This window comes from Pipra filicauda, unplaced genomic scaffold, assembly GCF_003945595.2.
Source record: "Pipra filicauda isolate LSUMZ 115617 unplaced genomic scaffold, ASM394559v2 scaffold231_size1239837_pilon, whole genome shotgun sequence".
NCBI lineage: Eukaryota > Metazoa > Chordata > Aves > Passeriformes > Pipridae > Pipra > Pipra filicauda.
This window is the reverse complement of record NW_024104345.1, coordinates 1,107,811-1,118,576: the sequence shown is the minus strand read 5'-3', so window position 1 is coordinate 1,118,576 and position 10,766 is coordinate 1,107,811. Positions and strand designations below refer to the sequence as shown.

At 46.7% G+C, this 10,766-nt stretch overlaps 1 protein-coding gene across 3 annotated transcripts; it reads right to left on the bottom strand.

The window, feature by feature from the left end:
- Nucleotides 1-346: 346 nt before the first annotated feature.
- Nucleotides 347-9,969, bottom strand: SLC25A38 (solute carrier family 25 member 38). Of its 3 annotated transcripts, none has more exons than XM_027748598.2 (7): nt 9,891-9,969; nt 7,716-7,837; nt 6,967-7,051; nt 6,268-6,447; nt 5,647-5,815; nt 4,887-5,053; nt 347-4,026 (listed from the first exon to the last, which is right to left on the bottom strand). In XM_027748598.2, exons 1-7 carry the CDS (start codon nt 9,963-9,965, stop codon nt 3,904-3,906), a joined length of 921 nt encoding a protein of 306 aa, XP_027604399.1. In that variant the 5' UTR covers nt 9,966-9,969; the 3' UTR covers nt 347-3,903. The 3 variants fall into 3 exon arrangements, with proteins under 3 accessions (XP_027604399.1, XP_027604400.1, XP_027604402.1); XM_027748599.2 differs by lacking the exon at nt 9,891-9,969 and adding an exon at nt 8,879-9,128; XM_027748601.2 differs by lacking the exon at nt 9,891-9,969 and adding an exon at nt 8,654-8,789.
- Nucleotides 9,970-10,766: the final 797 nt, after the last annotated feature.

Sequence of the window (10,766 nt, the reverse complement as noted above, 5' to 3'; positions counted from 1 at the left end):
CAGGAAATTCAACTTATCTGTCTTTACACACAGCAGGCAGGCAAAGGAAGCTGTGCAAAAGACAAGATTCCCCATTGCTATGTGTTTTTTCCATTTAAGTAAAGCTGATTTAGGTTGTACTAGCACAGCCTGTGCATATTATACACCACTGAAGAAGAGAATATCCACTGCCTTGTATGGGCCCTGCAGACATGCAACAGTTCTGTTCTCTTGGGAAACTCCTTTTGCCTTCTTCAGCCTCTCTTCCATCCCATCCCTTTGGGGATTGTTTGATTGGTTTGTGGCTTGGTTTTTGTTTTGTTTTTTGGTTTTTCTTTTAAAGAAACACTGAAGAGGAGTTTCATTTGTTTTGGCAAGTAGTTTTTAATAAAACATAATACACCTTGTCACATAAATATTTTATATAGACACATAAGCACTCACAATACTTAAAGCCATGCAATGTTCCAAGGTTCCAGTTCTGTTTAAAACAGTGCAAGGGAAAAAAAAATCATCACACAGGAAGAATGGAAACATGAAGTTTCTAAAGCATATACAGACTATTCCTCTTGTGTCCTTACAACTCACTTAAATACAGCCTGTCTCAACTCGCTAGCCAGTTGTGTTCTTATGCCACAGCTGCAGGGGCAATGCACATTCACTAAGAGTGTATTGCCAGCATCAGAGGTCATCCAAGAGGGATCCAGCTGGGATCCTGCCATACGTAGAAGGGATCACACCACTGTCTCTGGAACCCAAGCTAAGATGGCTTTGATTATCCAATAGGATTGTTAGTGTTGAATTGCTGGCACCATGCAGGTAGGTGATCAAGCACCTGTGCCCAGATCTTTTATTTCATTTACATTGCATATAGGGTGTAAAGTGACCATTTGTTGTTAATTAGAAGCACTAAACTCCAAGGGCAATATATCTAAACTTGAAGTCTGCACTCTTTTTTTTGCCTTGACTTGCTGTAGCTATCAAAAAGTAACTTCAATAAATCACTTTAGAAACAGAAAGGGAAGAAGGGAAAAGGGTGAAGGAGAACCGAAGTCGAGAAATAGTCTTGTGCTTGCCTATGTGATAAAGCTTTCAAAAAAAGAGTGAAGCAGAACTTCAAGCTTTCCCTTGCCCCATAAGAGACTTGACAAAAATATAATACAGAAAAACAAACAACAAACTTGCACCGCAGAATTCATTCTCCCCAGCTCACAGGTAGGTAAGTTTTTGGATTTGCAGCACCAACGGTAAATGAAACACAGTGCAGTTTAGATTCACTGTTTATTATACTCAAAGGAGCTCAGGCTAATTTACAGGTCTAAAGCACATAGTTTTTCACTCTACTCCAACATCAAAGCATCACCTCATTCTCTACAAAGGGGAATGGAAGAACTTTCCCAAAGAAAAAGCAAACACTGAATCAAGATTTAAGACAAACAGTAGACTTTAAAACATGGTGCGTGGGAGTAAATTCTCTAGTTCTTTGTTATTTGACCAGGCAGGAGTACAGGGCATAAAAGCCACCAAAACATTCCTGAATTTCAGGTTTCTGATGAGGATGTTACCTAGTTCCAGATTTATCACCTGGCATTCCTTGGCTCACTTGCCTCATGTTTCTGTCTGCACAAGCTGCACACTGCTTTGCCATCGCTAAATCAGGAACTAAAATACGTGTGAAGCACCTTGAAGGCGACCCCACACCCCCCCCCCGACTACCACTGCCCAGGAGATCAACAGATCCAACTCGCACACCAGATTTAGAAAGCCCCAAATAAACTCAGGCTTCCAGCACAATGTTAGTTTGATCCTATGTACAGGGGAATAAAAGACAAATGAGGTAACTTGTGTAATTGCCACCTTATTCTGCCAGGTCAGCAACCCTTGCCTTGGTTCTCCAGCTCTTTGTGCCCGTAGTGCCCAGGATAACAAACAAGCAGGATGAGCAGTTAGCATGGTTTCATGTGCTCTCACAAGTTCAGGTCACTAAGGGTAGGAAGGACAGCAAAAGAAAGGATATGGTAAATAATGTGCCAGATGCCTGACAGTGAGAAGCAGCAGAGGGAATCTGACTGCTTGTCAATCCCAACGTGGAACAATTTGATGCAGTGCTCTATTATCAACACATAGACATGTGCACACGGGACCCTCCACCACCATTACTGGAGACTCCTGCACTGTGTAGCGTCAGTGTCCCCTCACAGGTGGGCTGAGACTGAAAACAGGCAACACCTTGCAAGCCTCCAGCCTGTCCCCTTACACTTTACTTAACTTTCACACCAGTTATCAAACCGTTTTGGAGTTGAAATCTGGTAGAGAACACCTTTAACAATCCACATCCCCTCTACTCTTGTGCTGAGGAGGTTGCCAGGGCAGGCAGTGATGTCCAAATTACACTCTGAAATTTATGAAGAACAGGTAGGTAGCACTGATTGTTCATACAGCTACAGTGTCACGCCTTTGTCTTTAGAAACGGATGCTCTGGTTTTTAAGTTAATTGTAATATCCCTAAGTGTTTAAGAAAATAAAAGCCAAAGCTAAGTTTTCTACAAGGCACACTACAGAACAGGATGCACACTTCCATGTCAGCTTCATGGCTATGCTAACAGAGCTGCAAGAGATCCAACCCACCACAGAGGCACAAGTGAAGAGTGGAGCAGGCTGTACCCAGGTTTGGACAGCAAACACTGTGAGGTCTGTGTAACACAGTAGGAAAGAGTAAGAAGGCACAGTGGATGGAAAATGTGTATTTCTCTCTAAGCCTAAACTCAGGGATACTCAAATATGGACTACCTGAAAAGAGAAAATGATCAGCTGGGAGAATGTGAGGGTCTTTGTGGAGCCCAAGGAGAAGTAAAGTTCCCTACCAAACACTCACAGGGCTCAAACTTTGGAGAAATCTTACAGAAAGAGCAGCCTTTTCTTTCCAAACCCAAACATACTCCACATGCAATCAGCAGCGGCTTTGGGAAACCTGAAGTGCCACTATCTGTATCTGTTTCCATCATACCTTTATGCATTATGAGCCATGACCCTCAAAGCTACATCGAAGGAGCAGTTCGCACCGAGGATGTTGATCAGGGATTAACAAATGAGTAGTGGGAAGCAAGTAAATCTCTACGACAACTGGATAAAAAGAAACGCACAACAAAACCCACTTGAGCATTCCTGCTAATGTTAAACCAGCAGGAATTTTTTTTCAGAGAACAAGTAGAACTTTGGTAACAATCAATTCTAAAGTGCCTTATGCTTATTAATTCCAGTGCAAACACTGCTGTAGAGGCAGAAGCACACTTCAAGAGTGTGAAGATGCTCAATCACATAATAACACAAAACACAGCAAGGAGGTTCCAGTTACTCTCTCTGCTATCACGCACAGTACGAAAGTGATGTCAGAGACCATGTTTCTAGCTTTCCTTCAGCACTTCATTTCTCTTCCAGCCACTCCTGCAATATAAGCATTAAGAGACACATCCAGTCCCCCACTGGGGCCTGCAATGTTCCTCTGTGAGAACAAAGCATATGAGGAAGGAGGTTCTATATCAGACAGTGGCTCACTGTGGCCTTACTGGCCACATGAGCAAGGAACAGGCTGGCAGGTTTTCTCCTCAAACACTTTTGCTCTAGGAATGTCTCACTGCGTAAAGGTGGTGAGCACAGAGCTATTTTTAAAAATAGCTGAAACTCTGCCATTTCTCGTGGCAGTCTGCAAGTGCAGTCCCCCTGGAATACATTGATCAAACAATGCAAAGGTCCAGCCTTTCCGTTCCTCTACTTGCCAAAAGGCCTAATCCCCTGTCTCAGAAGGGCTTTCTTCCTCCTGGCTGAGCAAGGCTTATTCCTCTGTGGAACTGGGAACTTCCTAGTGCCAGTTGATCACAGCAAGCAGGAGAAGGAGTGAAGCTGGTCATTTCTCGTGCAACTCGGTCAAGACTTCAAGCCCATTTTTTCCATCATCTGTTCATACACCGTCCATGCCATTGCTGCCATCAGAGTGCGCCTGAGGGCACGGGGCACACCACCTCGGAAAAAGCCAACCAACCCAAAGTCCTGCAACAGGAGATACACAAAAAGCAAGTCATCACAGTCTGCCTCTAGCATTTCAATTTCTCATCATTTATTATGTGGAAGAGCACAGGATGTATTTCAGCTCAGACTCAGATCAGTTTCTGCAAGATCCAGCCTTAAATAGCATTTAATGTTTAGAAAGAACCTGTAGCACTGCACAATTGCAAGGCTACCCAAGAAAGCAGGAAGAGCAGTGAGTGGAGAATGCAATGACAAGATGGAGACAATAGTTGGGGAAGTCCAGCAAAGAGAAGGCATGGTAATGGTTTCAAGACACTTCAGGAAAATTACTTGTCTTTGTTTTAGAGCTTCATATTTACAAAAATCACTTAGCTGTTCTGTAAAAACAGATTTGCAAGTACTGAAGTAAAAAAAACTTTTGATATGAGAAAAGAGTTACATAAAAATACATACAAAAATAAACAGATTCCTGTTTAGGAATAGAGTTCAATATGGAAATAAAGCAAACCTGTCAAGATCTGCCCTTCTGAGAGCAGGAAGGGAAAGGTGGGCTTTGAGTACATCTCCATCCTATTCCTAGGATACAGATCTGGGCATTTATTTCTCTTCTAGTGTCCAAAAGACAAAGAATTATTTTGTATCTGGTTTGTATCTGAAACCATCATTTCAGACTACATACTATAGTCTTGGTTTCCCACAGCATGACCCCCTTCATCATTCGAAAATGCTGACACTGATTAGCCCGACTGCAAGAGCATATCAAGCACTGACACTTGTTCACCTCCTTTTCAAGGCAAAAACTTCCCCAGAATAGCTGTGCTTCAAGCAAGGGGATCAGAAATGAGGTTGTGATTGCATGTATTAGAAGGGATTCACCTCACCTTGTAGATGAAGGCAATGGCCTGGCTTGTCCTGTGGTACTTTTGGGGGGTCAGCTGCATGTGTGTTTTGATGACATCAGCAGGCTGCGTTGCCAGCGAGGCCAAGATTCCCGCAAAGATCCCACAGCCAAAATTCAGCAAGGGCATGAGCACTGGATCCAGCTGGTCTGCAACAGAGCAAAGGGAATGCACTCAGACAGAAAACAGGCCGGGAACATTCATGCTGTGTGACAAAGAGAAAGCTACTTGATTAAATCAACATTGTAAAATCCTTGCAGGTAAAGAAACCTTTCCAAGGGAAATATGGCTACTAGTCAAAAGTTAGCACTACTAAAAAGCCTCACTTGCTGGGGAACTGAATTTGACAGAAACTCAGAAAAGACAAGACTGTAGAAATGTTGCCCCAGTCAGTTCTAACATCAGAGAAGACCCAGTTCAGTGGAAACAGAGCAGTATGCAAGACAAGCAGAAGTAGCAAGCAGTGCTGAAGATGTGCTCTCTTTCAACTGTTCCCTAACTCACCTTATTGCATCAGTCTTCATTAAGACATCAATCAATTTAGGGCCATTTCTGCACTGACCTCAGCTATAGGTCTACAGTTCTCCACAGGAAAATGTGGATGTCTCACCTAAGGCCCTGCAAGAGACTAATTTAACTCCTGAGGTGGAGGGCAGTAAGCAGAGCATGCAGGCTGTCAGCTGCAGGGCAAGATCCAAGAAAGGAAATATTTTCCATTCCAGCCTCCAACAATTATCCTTACCCTGAAGTGTGAGTTTTTTGGTCTGTGTGTAGAACATCAGGTATATGCCAGAGAAGGGGGCATCCCGCAGCAGTGTCGCCGTGAGCCCACTGAACATGCCACGAGCCCCTTCCGTCTGATAGATATTCTTCAGAGCTCCATATACACTCCCATAGCCAAATCTTCCACTCTGCAAGAGTACACGAAGGTCAGTAATCCATGTGCCAGGCACAGGTCAAGGAGCCCTATACACACCCTGAGGCCATCCAAAGAAATGGCAGTATGCACTCAGTGTGATGCCCAAGATGACAGCACAGAGGACAGACCAAGACAAAAACTGGGTTTCACCTGCCTCAGCCTTTAAAACAATCTTTCAGGAAGGTAAAACATGAAAGATGCTACACATACATCCTACACAACTGAAACTTAAAAATCTCAGGGTGAATTTTGTGTCATCTTACACTTCTTGCCTAAGTATCAGTGCGTGGCATCTCCTGCACAGTGTGTGAACCAGGATGAAAACAGGTCTACATCCCTGCCTGTACCCCAGTGGCAGTAACCTTCTCCAGACAGAAGAACTTATTTTTCATCACCAGGAAGGTGTGTGACACCACTAACAGGGAACTAATTGGAAAGGCATACCTCATATCGGGTCTTCACTACAGTCACTGGCAACATGCAAATCCCAGAAACTGCACGTGCAGTGGCACCCAGAAAGACAGACTCCAGGGCTGTGGGTGAACGGTCCACGAGGAACTTTTGCTTCATCATGTACAAAGTGCTGAAGTAAATCCCAACCCCAGGAATACATCTTGCAAAGGACTTCAGAAGAAACAGAAGCAGACGAAGAAAGAAAAAGCTAACGTAAGACAAAATGTACTACAGAACATTTCTGAGACTGTTAAACTTGACAGAAGGCTTTGTAGAAAACTAAGAAATCACTAAAGCTAACATGCCAAGGAAAGAAGATAAGGTAAAAATTATTTATGGCACTGACAGACAAATGATTCAAATGATGCCAGGATTTAATGCATTCCTCAATGGCAGTTTTCTAGGAACAAGATATTCCAAACCAAAAGGAAGTTCGTGCAGTTGCCATCCCATATTTGCAAAAGTATTCCAGTGTTCAGCTGGTCAGGACTGCAAAACCACAGGGAGTGCCATAACCAAATCAGTGGAATTCACAACAGTAACTCCTTAAAATTGGATATACTCTAAATCATGTGGTTTCATTCATAATTGTACAAGAGTTGGCTATTTAAATCCAGGCAGACGTAGTAATAAACAGTAAATTTATTTATCTATTTATTTTCAGAAGTCAGGGTTAAAACAGCCACTTACTGGAGAGACACCTTTCCAGAGCCCCAGAATACTCTCAGTACGAACAACCCTAAAGAGCAGCCTTACCATCCCAGCACGACCAGACCTGAAAGAAAGACAGGAACTGCAGAGATGACCTGCTCCTGCTACCTGGCAGATGTACTCCATGGCCCCCCCCTTTCATGCCTATCTCTGTGCATTACTCTGAGGTGCTCTTTCTCAAATCAGCCTGCTTTTCTTGGTCTCTCTTTCCAGGGCTTCTCAGTCACCTCCTGTTCCTCACCACTTGTAACACACACTAGAGCCCACTCTCATTAGCATTTTTAGCTGATCATTCCCTTTGTTAGCAGCAGCAGATATAGGCATACACGAAGCAAATGGGAGCATCTGCCTGCATGGAAAAGTTATCCTAGGATAACTGCACCAGATATTTCAGGCAGAGGACACCCCATGAAACTGCACAGCAGCCACTCCAGCAAAACAGTCTCTCAGAGGAGAACAAACAAATGCTGAGGTTACACATTATTACAGCATATGTAATATTAATTATTAAATATATAAAAGTAGCGTTCACAACCGCAGACAGTTTCCCTCTTCTGGAGTAAAATATCAATCCTTCTCCATGATATAAAAACATACCTCCTCTTTCAAGAAGACTCCGAGCTCCTGAATTACAAACCTGAACTCCAAACCCCAGCCAGCAAATAAAGCAGAAGCCTATGGAGGAGCACCCCCACGCCCCCCACGCATACACATCCCCACCCCCTCACCCATTCACGGCAGGCTGCAGAGTTTGCAGGCGGGTTTTCAGCAGGTCAAGGGGTTGAAAGAGGAGTGTAGAACAAGTGCCACTGATGGAGCCACACACAAAGGCCTTTAGGACTGGATGCATCTGGAAAAGGAAGAATAGAAATTTAAATGGCCCTTTAATTAAGACTGGCACAAAAAGAAATATTGCAGCTGGTATGTCGCACATTACATGAAAGGAAGACAAGCTGACCCCAGATGCTAAGGACTGTTTTTAGGGCACAGAAAATTTTGCCAGACCTTTTCTGAGGCTGATTATGTTTTATTTGTGGTTTTTGGGCCCTCTGCTCTTTTTGGGAGATTGTTCCAGAATCTCCTTGCAGTTCGGTGGTTGGAAAGAGTTTTCTGAACATCGAATGTATTAGCAGCCATTTGGTTACCATTTGCCATGTCAAAAGAAATGGGTGCCCCCTTCCCACCACCTACCCCTACCTTTGCCCCAGTCCCATCCACCTCTGCTGGCAGCACCTCCTACCCTTCCTCCCCACTCTGCACACCAAGGTCCCGCACTCCCACGGGCACCAGTGGGCTTCTTCCTTAAGACTGCCCTCGACCCAAACCTGGCCCAAACTGACCCAAAGCGCAACACGGCCTGCTCGGCTGAGCTGTGCCTCCCGCCTTTCCTTACCCACATCGGCTGCCGCCTGACGGCGCTTCTCGGGTAACGATAAGGCAGGAGATACAAATCACATGGCCGGGTGAAGATTTTTTGGGGGTTTTGTTTGTTTTTATATAAACATATAACTGGGTTTTTAATGGACAACGAGTTTCTGCGCCCCTTGGCACAGCAGATGAGGAAACACGGACAGACCAGAAACTGCACGGCGGTGTCCAGAAAGGCACATTCAAAGACAGCAATGGACCCCCCGAGGCCCGACCACCCCCCACCGCCCGGACCCACCGCTACGGGGCTGGGCCCGCGCGTCCCTCCCCTCCTGTGCCTCCCGCTGCCCCGGGGCCGCGGAACAAGAGCCGGGCGGCCGCGGACCGCGATGGAGGAGGGCGGGGGGGAGGGGAGAGGCAGTGAGTCCCCCGCCGCCTCCCACCCGGGCGCTGCCTCGGGGCTCTCCTGGGCAGAGCGGGCGAGGAGGGCCCGGGGCAGCGGCCCGGTCCGGCCCAGCCGTACCTCAGCGTCCCGGCCCGGCATCCCCGCGCCGCCCGCAGCCAGTGAGCGCGGCGGGCAGCGGTGACGCCCATCCAGCGCCGCCGACCCCGGGCCGGCCCCGCTCCCGCCCGGCGCATGCGGGGCCTGTAACCCTTCGCTCGCCGCGCCGTCTGTCCGCCGAGACACCCGGGCACGATCCCGGGAGCGAGCGGCGGCCGCCCGGCCCTAGCCGGCTCCCCCCAGCCGCTTCTGCCTCGGAGTCGCGCTTTCGTCAGTTCTCTCCGCCGTTCGGTATAGAATCATAGAACCGCAGAATCGTAGAATGTTAAGGGGTTGGAATGGACCTTAAAAGATCATCCAGGCCCAAGCCCCGCTGCCATGGGCAGGGACACCTCCCACTAGGCCAGGTTGCTCAAGGCCTTATCCAATGTGGCTTTGAACACTGCCAGGGTTGGGGCATCCACAACCTCCCAGGCAACCTGTTCCAGTGTCTCACCACCCTCACAGTAATGAATTTTTTCCTAGTATCTAGCATAAATTTCTCCTCTTTCAATTTGTCCCCATTAATCCTTGTCCTATCACTAGAGTTCCTGACAAGGAGTCCCCCTCTGGCTTCCCTGTAGGCCCCCTTCAGATTCTGGAAGGTTGCTGTGAGGTTTCCACACAACCTTCTCCAGGCTGAACAGCCCCAGCTTTCTCACCCTGTCCTTGCAGAGGAGGTGCTCCAGTCCTCTTATCAACTTTGGGGCCCTCCTCTGGACTTGCTGCAACAGTTCCATGTCTTTCTTATGTTGGGGACAGCAGAACTGTACTCAGTTCCAGCAACTGTATGCTGTATTCCAGAACTGTACACTATATCCAGCAACTGAACCCCAAAGTGCTTTCTCAGACACGGGCAGTGGGAAGCACTGGTTCATAACCAGCAGCTTCCATGTCTTCCTTCAGTTCACACCCCCTCACTTCCCCACAAAACCAGCTTCTTGTGGAGATTGTGTCATTCAGAAGCCTGAGCTACTCCCTAACGCTTCCTTACCGCTACTGGTAGTGTTTCCACTTGGTCTTCCACATCCTGGGCCTGGAGCAGAGGAGGGCTGGGTTTCCAGAGCATTGGAGAAGTAAGGCACAGAAACGAAGCTTTTCAATATTAGACCTGTGCCAGCCCTTAGACCGTGCAGCTTCGCTGTGCCTGCAGAATCAGACACTGCTTATCAACGAAGCCGGAGGAGGCTGGGAGGAGCATGCAATGGCTTTGGCAAGCTGCTTTTCTGAGAATCTGGCCTACCAGCTTGCCGAGCCCTGGGCAAGTAAGGGACAGCATATCCAGAACGTCATGCTCCAGCTAGCTGGGCTGTTCCTAGAAAGAATTCCCTGGGCACAGCAGTAGCCACATGCACAAACCACTTTCTGTCATGTGCTCGCTTTGCCACATGGCAGCCCCTGAAGAAAGAGAGAATATACTTCTCTGAGAAAATGTAGCACACAGGCTGGTAAAAGCGCTTCATTAGATGCTCTCTTCCCTTTTGCAAGCTCCTCTCTTGTTATGCAGTTCTCTCCTCAGGGGAGTAACTGCCTTATATTTCATTAACTGACTTTGCCTACTAACTCATGGAAAAGAGGATCAGCTCACCCCCATCCATCCTGGTACCTCTTTCCTGTGCTGGTTTAGAGGTAAACCAGCAGGAGAAATGAACCCAACTCAAAAGAGATTATAAGTCAGAGTCACAATTTAGTAAAAATAATACAATAAATACAATTATATGGGCAAACAATTGGTTTTAACCCACAAAACCCAGATGTATAACCCAGCACCCTGGGCATGAACAGAATGTTGTTCATTGGCCCCTGTGCTGAGCTCCACATGGTCCCTCTGAGTCCAAAGTTAAGGAGAGGAAAACTTGTTGGTGAGAGT